The sequence below is a fragment of the Oryctolagus cuniculus genome, chromosome 5, assembly GCF_051225735.1.
Source record: "Oryctolagus cuniculus isolate XC-2025 breed Fujian yellow rabbit chromosome 5, ASM5122573v1, whole genome shotgun sequence".
Lineage (NCBI taxonomy): Eukaryota > Metazoa > Chordata > Mammalia > Lagomorpha > Leporidae > Oryctolagus > Oryctolagus cuniculus.
In genome coordinates this window covers 38,819,083-38,843,536 of record NC_142871.1, presented here as the reverse complement: position 1 = coordinate 38,843,536, position 24,454 = coordinate 38,819,083, and the positions used below count along the sequence as shown (strand labels likewise).

Below are 24,454 nucleotides of genomic sequence, written 5' to 3'. Positions count from 1 at the left end.
AGTAATGAGAGAAGCCCTGGCTTTATTAGAATCTTTTATTTTTTTTTTCAGTGCCATTAAGTTGTATTAAGTTGTTGTTCTTATCCTTTGTAATGCTATCTAGTAAATATTTTCTCATTTTGGTAAAGGTATTACAGCCAGAAATACAGAATAACACTTACCACATAGAAATTCCTCCCCATCCTGCCCCATACCCCTGTCAATAACAGGAATGACAAATCCTGCTGATTTTGTATTTAAACATCTTTTTTTATGCTCACTGCCACCATCTTAGTTTAAATTCTTCTCATTTCTTGCATGAACTTTAGCCTAGCATCTAAGTGTTCTCCCATATATTCTCCACAACACTGCCACTTAGTTAATGATGAAAGCTATGTGTATCTAATCAAATCACTCCATTGCATGAATGACTATTCCCTGTAACTTATAGCAGTGGTTCTCAGATCTCATTATACACTAGAATTATTTATGGCACTTAAAAATACTGTTTGACAGGTCCCACTCCTAGAAATTCTTACTGGTCTAGATCTTGTTACTCAAAGGATAGTCCTAGATTAGGACCTGGCATTGGGAAATGCAGTCTCAGGTTCTACCCCTGACCTATCCAATTAGAATCCTGGGTAGTTTTAGAGTATGTTAGGGTTTGAGGAGCACTAGGCTGGAGGTTATATTTTAAGTCTACTGGGTGAATCCAGTGTGTGGTCAAGGTTAGGAAGCGCTACCCTGCTCATAGCATAGAAATCACCTCCTTCCCTCCTGACAGCATCTCTCCCCATTCCGCCAATGGCCAATGTCATTTTCTCTGCCTGTGTCTCACATCCCCAAAATACTTACACCAAATGGAATCCGCTGTGCTGTTTCAAGTGTTTGTATCTTTGCCCATGCTGGGAATTTCATTTTCCTCTCCTGCCCCATTTCCCTTTAGATGACTTTCTAACCATTTCTCAAAATCACGACTTGGGCCCCGTGAAGCCTCTCTCCGGAGCCACCTCCCCACCCTCTTCCCTGAATGTCTGTTGCTCCCTCTGTCTGTGCCACTTCTATCCCCCGTGCTCTGCTATTTCAGCATGACTTTCTCAGTGCTGCAGTTATTGGCTGACATTCTCACTGACTGGACTTTCAGTTCTCCAAGCCAGGGAGAATTCCCCCTGCCCCCACCATGTCTAAATAATACCTAAGTTTTGGACTGAACAGAAGGGAAAAAGTTGATTAGTATCAAGCTGACTTTGGATCTCTCTGAAGCCTTCTTATTAAACTTAATGGAAATGGCTAGAGTCAGAGAGAGTTATCGTTTATGGCAGTTTAGTTTCCACCGATTCTGCAGTTCCTGTTTGGCTGCATCCACAGATGTCTTCCACAGAAGAAAAGCTTGGTTCTCTCTCAGTGAGCTGATATTCCTCACTTCACTTGCATTTCTGCTCAAATGCCACCTGTCAAAGTCAAAGGACTTCCCCAGTGATCCCAACTGACAAAGACCTCTCTTATACATGACACACGCATGCACATGCACACACCACTCACTCTATGCGCCCTCCCTCTCTGGCGTTATTGCTTTTCATCGCATTTCAACACATTCATAATGTGATAGTGTATTTGTGTGTTACTTTCTCTCCCTGAAAGTGCACTCTCAGAAGTGCCAAGGTTAGACTACTTTGTTCTCTGCTGGATCCTCAGTGACTCAAACAGTGCCTGGCACACAATAAGCACTCAGTAAATATTTTACATATTGAATGGCTTATACTTTGGGACCACTTGTCAGCACTGAGAACAGGATTTTTTGTCTCTTTGTATCATATACCTTGGTGACTGGCTAACTAATATAACCAATAACTGAAATGTAAGACCTCCTGCTATGGGCCAAGAATTATTCATGTGTTAACCCACTCTTTAGTTCATGTTATAGATGATTAAAGTGGGGACCACTGAGGTTTTATAACATTCCAAAGGTTACTCAGCTGGAAACAGCTGAGTTAGGATTTTTAACTTTCAACTACTTGCTCGACCTGTATCTTCAGTCTACCAACCTTGGCCATTGTCTAGGCTGATATCCCGGTCTAACACCCATACTTATGCCTTTCCTGCTCCATCTACTCATTTAGATGAGCAGCTACCTATGTAGCTGTGTTTGAAGCACTGGCAGTAGATATCAACATATTAAAGGTCACCCCAATATCCTCCTCCAAGGCTCTTCCATATCCTACGTCTTTTACTCAATCAAGATGAGGCCATGAAAATGGTTAATACAGATGCTCCTTCACTGAATATCTGTTGATCATCTACTCTTTCAGGCACTGCAGAGGTAAGACTGGTGGCTGACACCCTGTCTTCCTTCAGAGATCTTAGCCTGTGGAGGGCACAGACATGAAGGAAGTCAGAAGACTAATTATACAGCTAACTGGTACTTGTGCAAGTGAACCCATAATTAGGCTGGCACACTTCAATGAACATTCTCTTTATTACACTCTGGAATAGGAGGCACAACTGTGGTACCCCCTTGTCTGAGCTACACACATCAAAGTGCCTGCAAATAATTCCTCCAAAGTGTTGAGGAGTCATTTAATGCACATGAGAAGAAGGATCAGCTCATTCTACACTATTTCTGAATAAAAAAGATTTTATTAAAATTATCTTTAAACATGTGTGAAACCATGACTGATATATAATTCTGCCCAAAGGTAGAAGCAAAACATCTGCACACATATGTTTAAAGTTCAAGTGAAGTGTCTTTAAAGGAACATTTAAGAAACCTCTACCTGTTTATCTGATTTCATGCCTTACTGATTACCGAAAGAGAAGTGCACAAACAAGGTTCATTTGTTTCAAACAAATAAAAAGTTTCAAACAGGGTAGATAAAAGATAAAGAATAATACTGCAGAAACAGTTCTTCCAAAGGATTACTGACACATGATAAGAATGGGACTCAAAAATCCCTCTACTCACAGAGGACATTTAAGCCATTCAGTAAAGGGCACAGAGCCAGCTGTCACTGAAGAGAACCACACTCATCCCACAGTACCCTACCATTTACTTAGAACACACAAAATCATTCACTGGAAAACACACACCCCATTTTCACCATGCAAGAGACTTTTCAACAGTCAAAGTCAGGTGAGTTTCCAGTCTCCAGAGGTTTCTCTTTATCCTTGTCTACAAATAATCTACATGGTAAATGAACAAGGATACTTTAAAAAGTCCATGGGAAAATGTAATAAAAAGATGTTTATTTGGGGGAAAATTTTTTGAAATCCATGCATATATTGAGGGCATCTCAAAAATTTCATGGGGAATCTGTTACGAAAAAATATGCATGGATTTCCAAATTTTCTTGCTCTAAAAAACTTATCATTTGATTCCATTTTCCATGACTTTTGCGTGTCCCCTTGTACACAGAAGGGCTCCTCGCCTGTGCTACAATGTCACTGGAGGCTTGCTGGAGTGGTGAGTGAGTTCCAATAGAAGCTTAAGGAATGACCAAGTCTTAGGTGGGTGAGGAAGAGAACAGAGCCTGACACAAAATCATACAGCAGGCTGTGAATCACGTGTTGAGGGAACAGTGTCCTGGGCAGAGGGGTGGGAGGAAAAGGCCGCAGCTGGTTCCATGATTTTAGTTCTCTCATCTGGATGGTGGAGCCACTGTCTGTGGCTGGACCTTGGAAGGAGTAGACTCTTCTGACCCCCTGCCCCCCACAATCCACAGCCTTGAATAAGGGACAAGACCACAGGTGAAGTGTTTAAAGTAGGTTCTCCTTCCCTGCTCTTACCTACTCTTTCTCCCACACAGCTAATTGCCAGCAGGGGCACCTGCTCCCTACTCCATCTCTTAGTTTCTCCCCCCAGGTATCTGAACAAAGCAACACTGAAAGATTGCATCAGTTGGGAGAACCTGAGCTGCTTTCAGAATTTCCGCGGACATGGTGCTATGGTAAGGCAGTCCTTTGCTGGACAGTCTGAGGGGCACAGAGCAGTCCTGAGTAGTAGGATAAATCTGTCCTCAGTGGGAGAAGCAAAGGAACCAGGCAGCATGGGAAGTAGACCAGAGACAAAGATGGCAAGAAAATGGGAGACAGTTTGACCCCCTGTTTGTTAGCACCAGTTGTAAATGTACATGTTGGGCTGCTGCATGTGAAATGCCTGTCTTACAAACAGCTTGCTTTTAGTTTGAGTAGGGTTTGGTTTTTTATACCAAATATATATTAAGGCAGGGGTGATGTTAACTCTGAACTACGTGTGTATAAAGATGGGCCAGGGGTCAAATGTCCAGGTACATGGTTTAGGGGAGAATTCATGGTTATTGATTAAAAATATGGGGAATGTCAAACCCACCTATTTATCTGCTTCTAAGCTAGTCCCATTTTCTTCTTTCCAATGCTAGGTGCTATGAGGAATGAGAGACACCATATAACCAGCCACATGGGAAAATAGGCACAATAACCCTGCCCCACCACTACTATGGCACCACCATCAAGATGGAATGTCAGCCAAGAACTTGGGAAAGAAGAGAACTGGAGGCATGGAAGGTTGCATCCTCGTCATACACTGCAAGCAAGGAAGACAGCAAAGAATTCCCAGGACAGTAGGAATACTACCTGGAGCAGGGCTGGGGAAACACTGCCCACAGAGTGCCTTCCAGGAGATTCTCCTCTGCCCAGCATCAGTAGGCATGGTCTGTTTTTAATGCTCACAGAGCACCATGAGAAAGGACTATTCTTCTTCCCTGTGTGCATATAAGGGTCTAAGATACAATGGGTACCTCTGGGACCAATCCTAGTTCTCCCTCTTTCCATTCAGTTTCAACAGGTACAGAAGGGATGGACGGGCTGTAGTGGGTAGTTTCATGTGGGAAGGGGGAGTTGAGAACCCATGGCTGATTCCACATCCCTGGTGCTGCATCAGAGGAAAGTTCTAGAAATCAACAAGCACTCCTGAGCAGAGAGGAGGGGAATGAGGCCACCATAAAAACATGTTTACATTTCCTGAAACATTCAAGCCAGGGTGACCAAGGGGACCAATTTACCTCCAAGGACATCCCCTCTCCTGTCACACTTACCTCCCAAGAAGAATCAAGGGCATGCAAGGAGATGGACCTGAGCACTGGCATGGGAGGCTGGAGGTGGTAGAGAGGGAAACAGTTCAGAGAGGACAGCCCAGAGCCAATACCCATGCAAGAGTTCATATGAGAAGAGCTGCTCTTCTCTGCACACATGGGGTTGCTGGGACCTCACAGACCTGAGTCTGAGGCTGGTGCTCTTGCCCTGATGGTTGTGGATCCTGTGCCAAGGTGACAAAGCCATTCAGGAAAACTTCTTCTCTAAAACTAAGTTTCACTCACAGAAGAGAAAATAACACCTACTCTGCAGGATTGCTGTGTGGACTAAATGAGATGGCAACATAAAGGGTTTGTGAGAACTATAAGAGGTCGCACCTTGCTTGGCTCTTACCTGTTATTCTCCCTTTGCAACAGCCCCTCTTTCAATGATTGAGGAACTTGGCCACACGTTACCTACCATCGCTCTTGAGACTGTCTGGGCTCCACATTCCTGTGTATGCTTCTCTAGGTCTATACATTCCCTTTATTCTAACGTAAGCCATATATTGAAATACTGTACCATATAAAATCCAGTGTAGAAATATAAAGGAAAAGTTTTCCAAAACTGGGTTGCTATCAAGAATAGTCAAGCTAAAGCAACAACTACAAAATTCAGAACAAAGACTCCACTAAAGGCCTATTCTACAGAACATTATTCATGAAATAAACATCATCTTTTGCAGTTTATGGCAGTTTATGGCAGAGAAATCCTCTTTTATCTTAAGTATATGTACTTGAAGGATATGTATAATTTTAGAACTTTGCTTTTCCAATGTGAAGATCATAAAATATAACCTTTATCTTTTAGCAAATATTTTCACTACTTGACAATAAAATTCCCTTCCAGGATAGCAAAACACCTAACATTAGAAATATATTTAAACACAAGAAAGCTCATTTCAAAAAGAATGTTATCATTTGGCTTCAATATATATACAGTCAGCACTTTACCTCTGTTTCAATACTCTTTGGTCGATTTGTCCATTATCTAGGTTGTCAGCTGGGTAAAACGATGGTGTCTGTTCCTCACAGCTGGCTAGACTGGAAGACTGTTCATCTCTGTAACCAAGAAAGAAGAGGTGGGTCAAGCGCTATTCAACAGGAGCTATAAGCATTGATCTGATAGCAGCTCTGAGATTAGAGGTCAAATCGCAGGTAACATGATCTCTGTCCATGTCCAAGCTCCCCACGAGCCTCATAACTAAGATACTTGGAAGAAGGACCCTCTGGAGTCATCTCACTCAGTGGTTCCTATAAGTAGGGAGGGAGAGCGATGCCAGTTCATCATACTACTTTCACCCATCTATCATATTTTTAAATGGTGTTAGGATCACATGGGAAGCGGGATACACAGTAGACTCATAGAATGGCAGATGCCCTAAATAGCACTCTGGCCTCAGAATCAGCCCTTAAGGCATTCAGATCTGGCTAAAAAGCCCATGAGAGTATTTCAGGCATGGAAAGCCAAGACAATCTAGCAAACAAACAAAAAAATGACCTAAATGAAAGATCTCTGTGAGTGAAGTCCCAGCGGAAAGAACAGGCCATCAAGGAAGGAGGTACCTTTCTCTGAAAGGAGGAGAGAACTTCCACTTTGACTATGGCCTTATCTAAATAAGATCGCAGTTGGCAAATTCAAGAGGCTTCCATAACCTTGGTAGCTCATGACAAGAGCCTCGGGTGATTACTGACGTCATACTCCCATGTAGGATCTCTGTCCTTAATGTGTTGTACTATGTGAATTAAATGGTATAACTAGTACTCACACAGTACTTTATACTTTGTATTTCTGTGTGGGTGTAAACTGTTGAAATCTTTACTTAATATATACTAAATTGATTTTCTGTATATAAAGATAATTGAAAATGAATCATGATGTGAATGGGATGGGAGAGGGAGTGGGAAATGGGATGGTTGCGGGTGGGAGGGAGGTTATGGGGGGGGAAAGCTGCTATAATCCAAAAGTTGTACTTCAGAAATTTATATTTATACAATAAAAGTTTTTTAAAAAAAGAAAGTGTTTGCAAAATAAAAAATGGTGTTAGGATCATCCTTTCCTTTCTGAAATGATAATGACAATAGAATGTATCTTTTTTAAGTTAATATTCTTACTTGGTAAAATAAAATGGTAAACTCTATGTGATCCCTTCTCTACTTGTTGTCATTTTGGAGGACATTTTATTCTTTGTGAAATCTCATAATCTTAGAACCATATTCCACTAACATCCTCATTTTCCAAGTGAAGCAACTGGAATCCAGGAGGGAGAACAGCTCACTCATGGTCACAGGCTGCACAGTAGCAGTGACAAGGTTTCAGATCAGTTTTTCCAACATCCAGTCCAGTGATTTTTCTAGCAGCTTCAACAAGAGCAACAACCAAAAATACCAGTAAATAGTCTCACCTATTGCATAGTTCAATCATTCTCTTAAGTCTAAATAGGATGCCAAATACTCTGCCCAAATATGCCCTAAGGATGCTTTTCAAAATAATGCCCTGGGCAGCATTACCCAGGAAGTGGAATGTCACTCAAGTTGAAACCCATCTGCTATCTGTAATCTAGAATGCCAACCTAAAGCATCATTTATGCTCCCCACTTGATTTTACAGTTGAAGTTGAAACTAGGAGAAGTCAAGGTGAGAGGACTATCTAACATCCTATCAGGGGTGTGAAACTGAGTGCTTTGATAGCCAGCTTTAGGATGTCTTCTTATACCACGTCTATCTTTATTAAGCACTTTCCAACAGGCATTAATTAAATGACATATATCCATGCTTCTTTCAATCATCATTCACACTTGAAGTTATAACAAAATACTTAGTAGTGAGTGAATATCAAGGGTTTTCAAAAAGTTGGTGGGAAAAGCATATTATGAAAAGTTTCCTTATGGATTTCAAAATCCTTTTGTGCAAAAATATACTTATATTTTAATTCAATTTTTCCACAATCTTTTTGAAGTACACTCATACAAACAATAAGCATTCTACTCACAGGCAATTGTGATTTCATAACACTAATTTAACCCAAATGCCAGGCAACACAATCCTTCAAGTGACTCATGCCTAGCGGATAGAGTGGAAAGCCCCTACTGGACAGCAAGTCTTGAAAGACTTGGCTACATTTGCAACCAGCTTTCTTAACCAGGTTAACAAAGCTTGATAATGAGCACAGGACTGTTTTGGCTGAGAAAGGGAGCTGATTCTCTGGAAGATTAATATACTTGTAACATCAGTGTAAATTAATAAGGACTTAGGTAGCGCATTGCTTTTCACAGACGAAGACATGGGAGTGCCAACTTTGAAAATCATCAGTCTAAGTCAGTGGTAGAACCAGGAATGAAGCCCAGATTCCCTGGCAGTGCGGTCAGTTCTCATTGACTAGACAATAGCATACACTGATCTACAGTAGACAAACTTGCCTGTTTTCTCCTAGCTGTGCCTAAGGCAATATCAAGATTCCAGTCAACTGAAAGAACTTCCACTCACAAGTCTGACCTATCCAAAAACAACCAGAAATTACTTTGAGTTCTCTTGGAAGTTCACACTTTCCATTTTCTGGAAAGGAATAAAAGTTTGCAATGGGAACGTCACCAAAACTCACAAAAGTGTGCTTTCAAGTTGACGTGCCAAAGCAATGTTTAGGCGAAATCCTTCAAGTAAATCAGTTGGTAGATTTCCAGTGGCATCACATCACTGACCTACAAGGCCACCTGTCTTTCTCTATGTCCCAACTACCCAATATTCTAAAAAAAAAAAATTACTTATGCCAGGTCTCTATAACATTGAATTGCTTATCAAAGGGTGAGAAATATATTACAGATCTAATGCCAAAAACTCAGAGTAAAAATACAGAATATATTTCATCAAACATCACAATCTTTTTTCAAGTAAATGAACAATTAGTCTACTGTAAATATTTAACCTTAAAAACCTTGTAAAAAGTCTTAGATATGAAAAAAATCCAGCTGTTAAGTAAGAAGATAGAAATTAGCCTACGAGTGTGAAAGGACTCCAGGGCAAACAAAACACCTGCAGAAAGGAATACAGCAGCCTGGAACCGGATCTTAGAAGCAGTCCAGTGTTTAAAGTCCTGCCCATACCCCCATAACTTTATAAGTGGTTTCAACCTTCCCTCCAAGGAAAGTACCCCAGGAGAATCCTCTGTGCCCTAGGGTGGTAACACTGGGTAATAAAACTTAGGGAGAAAATTCACCTATTTCACATCCAGAAAACCCTTTGTCTGTGAGAATAGTGTCTGGGGATGGAGACATGGTGGGAAGAACTGGACCCCATTCCCTTATAAAGCCCAGACTGGCTCTCAGCTATGAGTTCTTTGCTGAGACTGGCCTGTCAGGTGTTCTTTCCATTAAACTTGTAACCTTGTTTGCCTGAGTCTGAATGACTGAGCACTCTCTCTGAGAGCCTTTTGTGGGTCCGGACGCCCTGCCCCAGTAAACCTGGCTACCTTGCTTACCATTACTTTCTATGTCATGTCTGAAATTCTTTTCTTACAGGAAGATAAGGACCTCTATTCCAGTCATCTCCTATAACAAAATTGGTATGTTTGAAATGATCCTGGGACATAGGCTTTTGAAGTCTGATTTTCTGAAGTCTGATTTTTAATTTCATAAACTCTGTTATTCCTTTTCCCTTGTAGGAGTGACTGATAATCAAACATGAAACCAACCCCATGCCCCAGAGCTTTTATCTGCTAACACAAACTGTGCTACTTGATTTTTGTGAGCTGTTGTCATAGTGTTCATTACTCGAAGAGTACTCTTAAAAACTTAGAAAACTCACTGTGGTGAGTGTTTATCAAATCACATTGTGAAGGCCGCAAGACAAGGATAAATTAGCTATGATGAGGAACCCTGGGCAAATCACTATCTAAATAAAGGAGTACATTTGAGGAAAGCAAAGAGCAGCTACAGATGCCTTCCCAAGCTGGGACTGTAAAACAGCAGCAGGGGCCCTTTCTATTCGTGTTGCTCCATCCACAACATTTCATGTAGGAACTCTGCCTACAGGGCTTCTCCAGCCAATGGAGCCAGGATTTGGAGAGTGGTGGATTTAAGCATATATCTTCAGGCATGATATTTTGCAAACAGATTCCTTTACTCAAACATTACAGATACTGTGCAAGCCATCTAGTTGAAGTGGTAACTGTTTTCAAACAGCTTTACATCCGAAAGCCCCTCTTAGAGCCAGCTAGCATTGGGAAAGCCCAGAACCCAAGTAAGACCAGTCATCATACTCACTGTGGGGCTGCTTCTGTTTGTGTGACCAGGGCTCTGTCACTGCAGCTTCCAGGACCCTGCAGTCCTTGGCCCTTCTGCTTGTATTTTTTAATTAAATCCATCAGAACTGCCTGATGCCCGATTTTCTTTACCAGTTGCTGAACCATCCGATCATTAAGTGCTAGAAGGGCGGCCCCACTTATTTCTTCCTCTGAGAAAAACAACAGAAAATTGCTTTCCACATTGCTTCCTGGAAAAATACTGTACAATAGGCAAAATAATTCTTAAAATAAGAAGATCATCTCAACTTGTCCTCTGCATGTATAAAATCATCCACATTTTTGTCAAAGGTAGAACTCTGATACTGCAAAATTCCAACCTGATATCTGCTCCTAAGAAAGTACCAGAACGTGGAGAAAAAACTTTATATTTCCATATTAATGCCCTCCCTCATTCTAATTCATTATTTTATAAGGAAAAAATCTTTATTCATAGTAATTCTTCCTAGCCAATACTTGCAAATGTTTAATACTTATAAATTCAACACTGCACAACACATATACTGCATTATGTAATGATAAAGCAGCAGAAAACACATGGATCAAATGTCATTCTAAGTAACTCTTGAAACGTTGAGATTTTCTGGAAATAGTTTATTCTGCATGCTTGCAAGGCCAAATAGATATTCTTCTGCAGTCAATAAAGAAAAGTACTCAACTGCAACACCCCCACTTCATACTCAGATACACACAGAGTGGGATACAAAAGTACTTTTCAATAACAGAGGGCACTCAGGATGTCTGGGCTGCTCACGTAAAACTTTTTGAAAGCATAAACCACTCACCTTGAAACCTATGGACTAGTTCTCCTAAGTTTTTCTCCACCAACCAGCTGCAGACCTGATCCACTGACCAAGTTTCCATCGCTGGCTCCTGTAAATCCACCTGTAGAGCAAAAGATCAGAGAGGAATCTCCAGCTTTTCTTTTTCCAGACTGTGGTTCTTTAGTTTTTATTTTTTAACAATCAGCTCCTAGCCCTGCAAGACTCCTTTAGACTCTCAATACAAAGCTTTTAAAAAAGGGCAATTTTTGCAATACGCATTTAAAAGTTGCTAATACAATGCACAGTAATTTTAAAAGCAAGACTGATTTTAACCTATTGCCTAGTTTCATTTCTCAAATTCTTTCACCTTCTCCTACTTTTTTTCCACAGGCATCCCTCAGCTTTACTAACGGAGAGCCAGAGCACACAATGGTACCCAATCCCTTACCATTAACACCCAGGTTTCTTCACAAAGAAAAGAAAGGTGTGAAATCATCAGGAAGTGGTTGACATTTTCAAAAGGGGTGGGCAGGGGAGGAAGGGAGGAAGGATCTAAAAGCCTGACAGAGAGACTTACTAAACCAAAACTGGTTAACCCCTTGCAGCTCCCAGCCAAGGACAGAGAGAGCTATAACTGCTTCTCCTTGCTTTAGTTAGCAAGAAGAGGAAGTAGGAGTCATATTTCTTGGGAAAATCTAAATGTTTCTGTCTTCCAATAATACCCTGACATATTCCACTCAGTTCCTGAACTTTGTTGGATTCTATTATGATTGGTAAGATAACTAGATAGATAGCAGCATGATTGAAACTTTTTTTTTTACTTAGTAGGGTAGATGGGAAATTGCAAAATAATTAAGTATTAATAATTGTCTGTGGGAAACAACCATGAACAGAGTTTGAAAGGTACAATCTCCAACTATTCTACTAGTCTTGCATGTTACTACTCTGCAATCACCCAGAAAACTTAGAGTGTACACATGTCAATAATTTTTCCTACTTCTCTTAGGCAGCTCAATCCCTGTGTTATAACTCAATCCAAATGACTTATCGATGAACTAGGCAGAAACAAAAAGAACTTGAATCATTTTAATCTTTTAATAGTACTTTTGACTTCAACTTTTAATCTAAGTGATGTAGATTTACTGACACAGTAAAATCCTGACCATTATATAAAGACAAGAAAAAGCTACTCTCAGAGAAATGGAATCATAAAGAAACATAGAAATATTTATTAGCTTGTGTACGTAGATTTTGTTGCTAGAAGTTCTAAAACTAAATATTTTATTTTTTCATTTTTTGTGTGGTGAAGTAAGTTGCAATTACCAACATCACAGTTAGAATGGTGGGAAGGGACATGATGTTTATCTTTCATACTCAACAATCTGAACAAGTAACAGCCTTCAAAAATCATTTCCTAGAAGACAAGTATGCTTCAAAATAATAATCCACACACTCATGAGTATTCACAAGCAACCAAGTGGAAAAATTGAAGACAAGGGTTAAATATAGAAGAACGTCTTTCTGGATTACAGCAGTGGATTTAATTTGCTATGACAAACAGTAGCCACAGAACTCCTCCCCTAAGCTAAGCAGCAACAGCAGGGTGTGAAAAGTCATTATTTGCAAGACTCTGGTGTAAATTAAAAATCACACCTCTCTGTCACACTTCTGGCTTCCTTGTGAAGAGCAGGACAGAGAAAAAAACAGAAGAGGAAGAGAAAACAATTCTCCCAACTCCAAGATTAAAAAGTACTCAAAGCAGAAGAGACTGCCTTGCAGTCCTCAATGGATAAAAGGAAATTTGAAAATAAAATGAGTTATTTGGAACCCTTCACATATCTTTCATTTTACAAATTTTAATCCCAGTTCTACTTGGGAAAAGCAAAGCAATGCATCAAAATATAACCTCATAAAAACATTAAAGTAAAACAGTATCTTTTTGCCCACTTGGTTTTCTTAATATCTAATAAAATGAAATACTAACTGCTTACCAGTGATGGGGAACGTCTGGCCCATGGGCCACATAAGGTCTACAAAATCATTTGGTCTGGTCTAGCCAAGGCAACCACAGGTGGGACTAGAAATTCAGTACATCTAGAGCAGGCTAATTCTTATGTTGATAATTTTGTAAAACCCACAAATAATGTTATAAACATCCAAATGGCCCTTGGCAAAGAAAAGTTTCCCTACCTCTGATAGGCAATGTGACATCTTTAAGTAGCAGCCTACAACTTGCCATCACATAAATAGTGGTGATGACATAATCATGATGCTCTTCTGCACTAATGAACTGATAAACAATGTGACCAAAGGAAAATGATGGGTCGAGTGACTTTATTCTGTTTCACAACTACCTAGAAAGATTTCAAACCATGAAACATTATCCCTAAATGTTTTAACAAAATAATAAAGAGAAAAAAGAATTTATAATAACATTGTATGTAAAATTTCCTGTCCAAGCACTCTCATTATTCGATAAAATTATGCTTCAATACAAGAACTTTATATTAAGTAGTAAAGAGGTTCATTTAATTAAAAAAGATGTAAGATTTTGGCTAGAGCATCCAAGTTTGATTTAAAAAATTTGTGAAAACTGCAAAGGAAGACAATAGAGAAAACTTTGGGAACCTTGTACCATACAGAAAAAAACTACCACAAAGAAGCACTTTTAAACAAAATATGAGAATATCTTGTCACTTTTCTTTCTGCTCACATTTTTTTATATTTCTAAAGACCAAAAGCTGATACAACAAAAAGGTTCCTAAAAGCTTTGCTGATAGCATACATGCTCTTCTGGATCGATACCTCATCCTGCCTTGGGAAAGAGCATCTCTTCCCATGATTATACAAGAAGGGACAAGCCATTTAGCAAAAAATCAGGCCCCGTTCAGGGAAAAGAAAGAAAATCAAGGTGTTAAGACAGGGACCTGGCTACTGCATGGAGTAGGGTCTGGGAGATTCTGTTGGGTGTCAGCCTTATTGCCATGTCAGGCAGTGGCATCCAGTTAAGACCAAATCCCGGTAAGTAAAGGCACAACCCAGGCCCTCATCGGTCTCCCCTAGCCCAAGGTGTCCTTGCCTATTTACCAAAAGGGACCCAATGAATTGAGGGAGTTGCATAGCTGGCCCTACAAAGTGCTAATCACTGAACTCAAAAGTCATTTGCTTCTCCAACAGAAAAAACCTTGTTGGCCAATATAGTTCAGAGGGGTCTGTGTAGGGGAATTTCTGATCCCGACAGGAAATTCTAGGTCTGTGGCAAAAAGGTTACTACCACTTTTGTAACTCCCAAATCAACTGAAGCCTACCTGGCCATCATAAACCTTCCCTAAAGGGCACGGCATTCTTGACTAATCAAGGGAAGGTCACAAGCACCACTATCAACCAATAATTTGCACATGAGCTGGACATGAACTTCTCAGACTCAACTTCAATCTGTTAAAACCTTCACCCCTGGAGAGTCTGGGAATTAATCAATAGCTGCACGGCCTCTTATTCTGTGCTTTGCAATAAATGCCTACTCTCTTCCACCATCCTGATGCTAGCAATTGGCTTTCTTCATGTTGGGCAACCAGACCTAGGTTTGGGGTTCTATAGAAAGTTCTCCAATGAGTTTGGGGTGTCATTTGGCAAACAAGGTACTCCAATGGAGCTTGACATCTCATCCACTTGGAACTGAGGCTCATTGCATATCACCAGACCAAGTAAAATGAAAACTGGGACAGTTCTCAGATGTTAACTGCCCAGCTGTTGTTCCTGCCCAGAGCTGGGAGAATGGTGGTACACTAATGAAGTTAGAAGCCTTACCAAGGAGCTAAGACACATGAAGAAGCAGAATACAGTGGAGAACTGGTGATGCTGGTGCTTTGAGAACTCACTATGGGGCTGGATTTTCCCATGATGTCCTGCATATGAATGAATTTTGATTTGGAACCTGAATGACAGACACAGTTGAGACAGTGCAGGAGCCAGAGGAGATGGGACCCATATAACAAACTGAAGGCAAAAGGCCAGAAATAAGCAAGTTATGTTTTGGGAACCCAAAACTAAACCACACTGCCTTGAATGGTGACCACATGGGAGAGAATGAAAGGAGAGAGGGTATGAAGAGCCTGGCATATTGAGCTAAGAGGGTACAGATTATACGTGAACTTCATAGTCATTGAATAGATAATATATTCCAGCTCTGAGAAGGATTATTTAAGCAACTGAGACAAACTACAGAAAGGGATTTGTTCTTGAAGTAAATTATGTATGAGATAGAAGCATTTAACTTTCTCTAAACATCCATAGAAGCACTCATTTTCCTTCATTTTAGAAAACAGATGTTTATATTAATCTCCCAAACACTTGTAAAAATAAGACTTTTAATTTTTTTTCATACATCATGGCCAGAAAGGGACTGAGAGCTACAAAGCCAGCAGACACTCTGCAAGTGGAACGTTCGCAAAGAGGTCGTCTCAGTCCATGAAGCTGAATCATCTGCAATATTTTATATTTTGCTAGCTATTAGAAACAGAATTGCTTTATTGATTTCTTTTTCAGACAATGTGGAATTTGTGTATAACAATACTAATTCTTGTGTGTTTATTTTGTGTCCTGCAACTTTGCTGAATCTATTAGTTCTAACAGTTTTCCAGACTCTTCCTTGTATAAGATCATGTCAGCCTAAACATTGACAATTTAATTTCCTCCTTTCCAATTTGGATGACCTTGTTTCCTTCTCTTGTCTAACTGTTCTAGTTAGGACTTCCAGTACTATGTTGAATCTTGTCTTTTGACCTATCTTAAAAAGCTTTCAGATTTTCTCCATTCAGTATGATGTTAGCTGCTGGTTTTTTATATATAAACTTTATTGTGTTGAGGTATTATCTTTCTATTCTTAAATTGTTAAGAGTTTTAATCATGATAGGATGTTAGATTTTTATAAAATGCCTTTCCTGCCTCTATTGAGATGGTCTTGTGATTTTTATTCTTTATTCTGTGGATGTGGTGTGGTGTATTGCCTTTATTGATTTGCATTTGTTGAACTGTCCTTGCATTCCTGGGCTGAAATCCACTCAATCATGGTGAATCATCTTTCTAATGTGATGTTGAATTCAGTTTGCTAGCATTTTGTTGATGATTTTTACATCTATGTTCATCAGTATATCCTGTAGTTTTTTTTTGTTGTGACCTTCTCTTGGTATCAGGACAATGCCAGCCTCATGGAATAAATTTAGAAGAATTCTTTTCTCCTCTACTTTTTCAAATAATTTAAGAAATATTTTCAAATAATTTAAGAAATATTTGAGAAATAGTAATTTTTTAAAAATTGTTCTTTATTTTACTTGAAAGACACACACACACAGAGATAGAAATCTTCCATGTGTTAGTTCATTCCCCAGATGACTATAACAGCCAGGACTGGGGCATGGCAAAGCGAGCAACTGAGTATGGGTCTCCCTCTTGGATGGCAGGTATCCAACTACTTGGACCATCGCCTGCTGCCTCTCAGGATGCACATTAGCAGAAAGCTGGAACCAGAAGTGGAACTGGGACTCAAACCAGGCACTCTGGTATGGGGTGTGGATATCCCAAGAGGTGTCTTAACTGCTATGCCAAATGACCTCCCCCTTAGTTCTTTAGATAATAATACATACATTAGAATTTAGGTGTTGTGTCAAAAGCCAAGGACTTAAAGTTTTGTGTTTCACAATGCTCTAGTGTCTCAGGGCTTTTGGTTTCAGGTAACAATATGATTGTACTAAAATGCATAACCTTTTATTTAACATAGACACTGGCTTATGGTGATTTTTGTTAAAATGTGTATTTGACAGTGCAGGTGAGAATTGTTTGTTTTATAGTTCTGAATGGTGGCAAGAACTTGCATTATTAAAATATTACAGCTATTAAACTGTCTCTTTGGAGCCACTCATCTTTTAGAACATGTGACAGGTGATTTCTGCAGCTTCCTGTAATGCCCAGCAGTGGACATCAAGCTGGGCATTCTTAATTTGTGATATTAAGGGATGCTCTGGCTTTGTAGACTCCCTGGGAGACAAGAGGACACAAGAAGGTGGATTTTCTTCAGGTCGTGTGACTCAAACCATGGATGGCGTAGGGACAGAAAAGGGATGAGGCCTTGTTGTTCTGCAAAACTGGAACAAGATGAGTGATAAATGCTTATACTTCTGTCAGTCTTAAGTTCATCTGAAGAGAATCTAAGATGTTCAAACCCTTGTTGATGCAAAGCTACTCTTTAAAAAAATTAACCAAAAAATAAGATTGGCACCAATTGGTAGGCTATATAGTCCATTATTAAGTCTGTGTGTGTGTGTGTGTGTGTGTGTGAGAAAGAGAGAGAGAGAGAGTCAGAAAGAGGCGGAGAGAGTGAGTAGAGGAGGGAGAGAAACAGAGAGCAATAGAGCAAGTGAGCAAATAAGCATGGGAATATTAAGGAGCAGAGGACAAGGTTACTGTGAATGATAACAAGTAAATGGATAATCACATTGGAAATAAAGCCCATGACAATGACAATGGAGTATCTCCTTCATTTTTACATGGTCTCATGGTAAACAAATGTTAAAACTCTCTACGTGAAAACTCAGTCTTAACTCTTGTCCTAATCTCTTCTACTGTCCCTTGACTATATCAGGGAACACACGCAACACATCAAGGTAAAGGTGACAGATGTTTGGAAGAAGAGGAAGAAAAACAAAGTTGTTTTTATCAATTAAGTATTCCAAAAAGCTTAAAATATGTTTAAAAATCAATATTTCCATAACTAGGCTGAGAACCAACTTGTCACTTTGAGCTCTTTTACCAGAATTTGAAAAAGGCTTATCTGGGCTCTTGTTCCCGGTAAACACTATAGAGAGATGCTTTCCAGAATTAAGTGATCAACCTGCTGGTGTCTCAGTCATGGCTTCATGGTCTACTCTTCATATCACCATTTCTACCCAGTTGCCCTTATCCCTCAGAATGTTCCCAACAGGTGGTTGTCTTCCAGGTGCAGTTTTCCATCCACTGTTGAATAAGTACTTGCATTAATTCAGGGCAACACCTGTTGTCTCAGGAAGGCCATCCTTGAAGCAGGCCATCCTGCACTTTTGATATGACCTGATGCACAGAGCCAGGCTGGAGAAGCTAACAGGTATTACTGAAGAGTCAGGGGTTGTTGTTTATCCCTTGCCTCTCTCTATTGAACTAAGAATTCAGAATTTATTTTAAACAATGCAATTTTCCAGCTTATCTGATTTTCATATGAGTCAGCTGAAGTGCTTCATGAAATTACAGACTCCTGAATGCATTATGATTTATTTCCAATTTATATAGCCTAACAGATCAAAGTTTCCAAACTGTCCCCAAAACGTCATTATGCATAAAGTATATCATTGAGAATTTTTATAGCCCTTTACAAAAATAATCACATATTTAAGAATTTTTTTATAAGGAATGTAAAATAAATGTAGTGACCCAATTATGTTTTTTAAGATTTTTTTTACTATGGTAAAATATACATAACATGGGCTGGTGCTGTGGCACAGCAGGTAAAGCTGTTACTTACAGTGCTGGCATCCCATATGGGCACTGGTTCAAGTCATAGCTGCTCTACAACCGAGCCAGCTCCTTGATGATGTGTCTGGGAAATCAGCAGACGATGGCCCAAGTACGTGGGCTTCTACACTCATGTTCATCCATGTCCTAGTGAGGCAGGATCTCCCTTCCTTTTCAGGCTGAGTGACATTCCATGTATGACTATTCCATATTTGATGCATCTATTGTGTCTCCATTTTGAATAATGTTGCTGTGCACATGGTGGACAAATATCTGCTCAGGTCCCTGCTTTAGTGATCTAATTTTGATATTTCTGCAAAAAACCAGAAGAATTCAACATATTCTGATTTCCTGCAACATCATTAGCATAGATTTATCTGGCTCTTCGAGACCTGATCAAATCCTCTCATTTCCTAGATGGTGTCAGAGAATATCAGAAATGCTGAGTGACTTGACACACAGCTGGCTGAACAAAGATGCTCTTTTTGTCTGCCCAGTAAAGCAAGGAAACGAGAGCTGCATGTAGTGACCCCAGCCTGTGAGGCGCTTTCTTCTTAATGCAATCCAGAAGCCCTCGCATGATGATAACTGCATATTTTCATCTTTGTCTTCTCTGTGCTGAGGTCTACAACACAGAGCAGTTCCTTCAAAGCTATTGAGTAAGTATCCTGAGCAAAAACATGCACAATTGCTGTGCCAAACTGCTTTCAGGAAAATTCTATCCATGTCGTCTCTACAGAGCCAGATGCCCTGTAACCCATAGTTGCCTGATCCCAGTGCCCCAGCACACCGGTTGCTTTCCATCTGTGGATTCATGATGAAAACTAAATTCATCTCTTAGTCATAGAGAGTGGACTCTTCCAGATGCCCAAATATTTTAAGAACTATCACTCATTTAACTCATTGAGTACTATTTTCTTTTCTTTGCATGCCATCATTTTTGAAAAGCCGAGAGCTACACAAGCAAAATGGATCCTGGGAGCACCAGGAAGAGACAAATGTATCATTGCTTCAATTCTTACCTCTGGCTGCATGTTAATCTCCAGCATAGCTTAAAAATTAAACTGGCGCCAGCTTCCACATCAGTCCGATCAAATGAAAATGTCTAGAGGGTGGATCCAGGCACGAGCATTTTCTAAAATTCTCAGGTGATTCCAGTGTACAGGTAGGGCTCAGATGTGCAAGTGTTAAGCAAGACGGACATAAGAGACATCTAGAAACAAGGAAAGACCGCTGTGGAAACATCTTCTGCCTCCTCTTAAACTGTTTGCATCAACTCGAGGAGGAGGCTTCTGGAGGCCTGCAGATGGGAGGTGTGAGCAGACAGTACTGGGTGGAGAGGCTTCTATGTGTGTCTGCAACCATACTCCAGCCCACGTCTCTTCCCCCTCACTGCCACCCTTCTAACTGAGGTAGACTCTCAGGTCATTGCCATGGGAGAAGAACAAGGCAGTGCGGAAAACAGAAATGCTTACTGATGTTTCTATGTCTTTTTAACAAAAACCTGAGCCCCATGAGAAGTTTAGGCACTTTTCAAGCTTAGAGGACATGTTCTTAGAAAACAAAGAGAGAAGGAATTCTCCAGACAAGGGGGAGTTCTCTAAGAAAGGAGGACCTCGGGCCTTTCTTTTGAGTAGTACTGCCAAGGAGGTAGCAGCAGTGGAGAGAGCAATGCTGAGCTGTTAGTCTGCACAGATTTCAGCCCTCGAGGACTTGAGTTCAAATTTCTTGTGCCCAGGGCTGGGGCTGTGGCATAGAAGCCTAAGCCTCTGCTTGCACCACTTGTGCTGGTTTGGGTCCTGGCTGCTCCACTTCTGATCCAGCTCCCTGCTAATGTGCCTGGGAAAGTGGCAGAAAATGGCCCAAGCCCTTGGACCCCTGCACCCATGTGGGAGATCGGAAAGAAGCTCTTTGCTCCTGGCTTCAGCGTGGTCTGGCCCCAGCCATTGCAGCCATCTGGGGAGTGAACCAGCAGATAGATGGTATCTCTGCCTTTAAAATATGAATAAATAAATCTTTAAAAAAAGTTTTTGTACCTAGCCAAAGTCTGGATGTGGTAGCGAGGCTCTCGACCCAAGGATCTCGTTGACAGGGGCATATATTTCCATGGAAAACTGTGTCTGATGACCAAAACATGAATTAGGTGTACCAGAGCATCGTGTTTTGCTTCCATTGTGACGTTCAATTACATAGAATAAAGTTGATCATATACCTGTATTTTCCTTGCTAGATTTTTGAGGATAAGTACTGTCTTTTTTATCCAACTTTGTATGTCTAGTAGTTAGTGCTATGCTAGCACAGAAAAAGCTATCAATTAGTGATGACTAAATGAACTGTGTAGGGAGAAGCTAGTAGAATAGGCTCACAGCAAAAAAAGTTGGCAAACCTCATTACAGTGACAATTTAAATAGTTATCAAGCAGAAAACTGCAGATTATGAAATATAGGGAAACTTCTCACCTGGAGAAATTACTTTTCTGAAGTCGTGATTCATAAGTCAATTACCAGCTCATACAAAGACTATCAAATGTCCCACAGTGGGTTGTAACGTATGGCATCTTACATTACATAGCATAAGCTGTGGTGCAGAACAATGTTGGGCTTTAAATTGCTAAAGAAAATAAGGCAGATTTATTTCTGTGGAGTTCCCTTAAGAGTTCTTAAACACTGAAGCGATTACTTTGAGTCCATTGAAAGAATGGTATTATATTGAAATTCTTCACACTTGAGCAATTGTGCCACAAACCCAAGAAGTGTATGGTGTGGATGCTCAGCAGGTTAGGTCAGCTAGGAACATCTAAACGGGGGAGTCTGTCATACTGTTCAAATTATGCCTGAGACGTGACATCTTCTGTGTTGGTGATAGGGCTAATTTTGTTTATTTGCATGCACAATCCTCGGATCCTTCCTGGTTAGTCTGGGGCAGGATGGTTCCTCAATAAATGTTTGTTTAATAGATGAAATGAACAATCAAATTCAAACCTGGTTAGAAACATTTTAGTATCTGTAGTCAAGATAAAGAAATATGGGTTGAGTGCTAAGACACCATGGAAGATTTAAAATTGGTTGAATGATCATCCCTGAAGAGTTCTGATAAGGCTAACTTTAACCTGGGGAAGGTCCACACTATCTTGCTGCCTCCTCAGCTGTTAGTCATGTTCAATTCAACAGAATTATCAATGCTTTACATAAGAACATTAAGATTTCAAAGACCTTAAAAATAGTATTTATGGGGTGTGAGAAACAGCCTCACCTGTCCACTCGAAAGATGGACTCAGACTCAGGAAGTGCAGGGAAATTGAGACTTTATTAATGATCTTGCAAGACTGCTTGCCTGGTGAGCCTGCTCACCCGGGGTGGCTTACTGCAACCTATTTATTTCCTGGCATGCAGGTCCCTGCCCTGGCTCCTCAGTGGCTGAGTAACTCCGTGGTTACAATCTTCCTGGCATTTGTTTCAGCTGTTTTGGCCACTAACATCCTGTTTGCCTAAAGAACTTTCAGGTGCATGTCACCTAGCTGTTAGGCTAGCTAGCTACTTGTTTGCAAGCTGTCATGCTAGCTAGTGGTCTACTCAGAGCTAAACATGAACCAAATGTTTACCTCTCACATAGGGGTGAGTGTTTAGCCTACTGGTTAACTCCTATTACCCATATCGCAATACCTGGGTCCCAGCTGATTCCAGCTTCCAGCTAATGTAGACCCTGGAAGGCAGCATGATAGCTCAGCTAATTGAGTCCCTGCCACCCATGTGGAAATTCTGAATTAAGTTCCTGGCTTCTGCTTTGCCCGATTCCTGCTTTTGCAGACACTAGGGAGTGAACCTGCAAATGGAAGTGCTCTTTCTCTCTCTGCCTTTCTAATTAATTAATTAAAATAGTGTGCATGATTGTCATATATTTTTATTTATGACTAAAAATAACATTGTCCGTATGGAGATACCTCAGAAAGCTGAACATAGATCTACGATGTGACCCAGTCATCCCACTCCTGGGAATTTACTCAAGGGAAATTAAATCAGGATATGAAAGAGTTATCTGTACCCTCATGTTTACTGCAACTCAATGCACAATAGTTAAGATATGGATAAAGAAATTATTATATATATTTACAGATAAATATAAAATTAGATATATAGAGTTTGGAATACTATTCAGCTATAAAAAATGAAATCCTGTCTTTTGCAACAAAATGGATGCAACTGGAAACCATTATACTTAGCGAAATAAATCAGTCCCAAAAACACAAATACCATATGTTTTCCCTAATCTGTGGTAACTAATAGAAGGGAATGAGAGGAAGGAGAAGGAAGAGTGGGAGCATGGGCAGAGGGAGGGTAGGGTGGGAACTATTACTATGTTCCTAAATCTGTATATATGAAATGCATGAAATTTGTTTACCTTAAATTAAAAAAATTGTCAAAATGTGGAAATAATGTAAGACATAAAAAAAAGATTTAAACCTTGTAACATGTGGTCACATAGTGAACACAGTAACACACAGTAACATGTATGTTTTACTGCCATCACTTCGTCTGCTATCAGAGAATTTTCCCAGTTAATAAATCTGCATACTACAGGGTTAAGAAATGGCACCCTAAACAAAACTTTTGAGCTTACCTTACAGAACAATAGGAAACTTGGTTGAAACTCTCCAACCGGATAAAATCTGTCAGAATTGTGAGAGGGCAAACAGCACATTTACTACTGATAACAGTGATTTTATGGCGTTTTAAGCCCAAATTCCCGCCCACGGAACATGTACCATAGGAAGTATGTAGCTGACCTGCACCTGCGCATAAAGACCAGGGTCGCCCCTTCATCCACTGCCCAATCAACTCCCACACCTCATTCCCTTCTGGGTTAGTGTTTCTTCCAAAAGCTGTTTGGAAGAGTTTGCAGAGGCAGATTTGAATATACTCTCTGCTCCTTGCTTGTCTGCTTCGCAGTAAACTATCGGCACAAGTCTGTGGCTTCAGCGTCAGCCTTCCGATGCATACACAGAACCCACCTTGGTTCCGTAACAACATTCAACCTTTAAAAAAGTAATTAAGGGGCCGGCGCTGTGGCGCAGCGGGTTAAAGTCCTGGCCTGAAGCACCAGCATCCCATATGGTCGCCGTTTCTAGTCCCTGCTGCTCCTATTCCGATCCAGCTTTCTGCTATGGCCTGGGAAAGCAGTAGAAGATGGGCCAAGTCCTTGGGCCCCTGCACCCGTGTGGGAGACCTGGAAGAAGCTCCTGGCTCCTGGCTTTGGATTGGTGCAGCTCCAGCCGTTGTGGCCACCTGGGGAGTGAACCAGCAGAAGGAAGACCTCTCTCTCTCTCTGTCTCTACCTCTCTCTGTAACTCTTTCAAATAAATAAAATAAATCTTTAAAAAAGGTAATTAAAGTTATTGTATGGGAGAGAGAGAGAGAGATGCCCTTATACACTGGTTCACTTCCCTGAATGCCTGCAACATTCAGTGCTGGCCCAATCTGAAGATGGGAGCTGGGAACTCACTAGATTTCGTTCTCCCACGTGGGTGGTAGCAACGCAGTGACTTGAAGCATCACTGCCGTCTCCCACAGTCTGCATTAGCAGGAAGCTGGAATCAGGGGCAAAGCTGGGGATGGAACCCAGATACTCTGATATGGACACGGGTGTCTGCACCTGCTAGTACAATTGGAGACACTGTATTCTGACTGCATATAGTTTAAGAATTCAAGTAATGGAATCAGACAACTGAGCTTCATATGTGGGCAGTCTCCCTATCTGGAAGTGTGACTTTGAAC

General features: G+C 40.5%; 1 protein-coding gene across 2 annotated transcripts in view; it reads right to left on the bottom strand.

Annotated features, from left to right (window-relative positions):
• The window catches only part of SAMD3 (sterile alpha motif domain containing 3), a 67,064-nt gene extending 43,524 nt beyond the window's left edge, over positions 1 to 23,540 (bottom strand). The window contains exons 1-5 of one of the 2 annotated variants that reach the window (XM_089332691.1): positions 23,467 to 23,540; positions 23,301 to 23,349; positions 11,166 to 11,265; positions 10,343 to 10,532; positions 6,039 to 6,146 (exon numbers count right to left, since the gene is read on the bottom strand). In XM_089332691.1, coding sequence (XP_089188817.1) covers positions 6,039 to 6,146; positions 10,343 to 10,532; positions 11,166 to 11,265; positions 23,301 to 23,349; positions 23,467 to 23,480 — 461 coding nt within the window. In that variant the 5' untranslated portion in view covers positions 23,481 to 23,540. Of the gene's footprint in view, positions 1 to 6,038; positions 6,147 to 10,342; positions 10,533 to 11,165; positions 11,266 to 23,300; positions 23,432 to 23,466 lie in introns of those variants that run through there. The other variant, XM_008263665.5, reaches the window with a different exon arrangement.
• Positions 23,541 to 24,454: the final 914 nt, after the last annotated feature.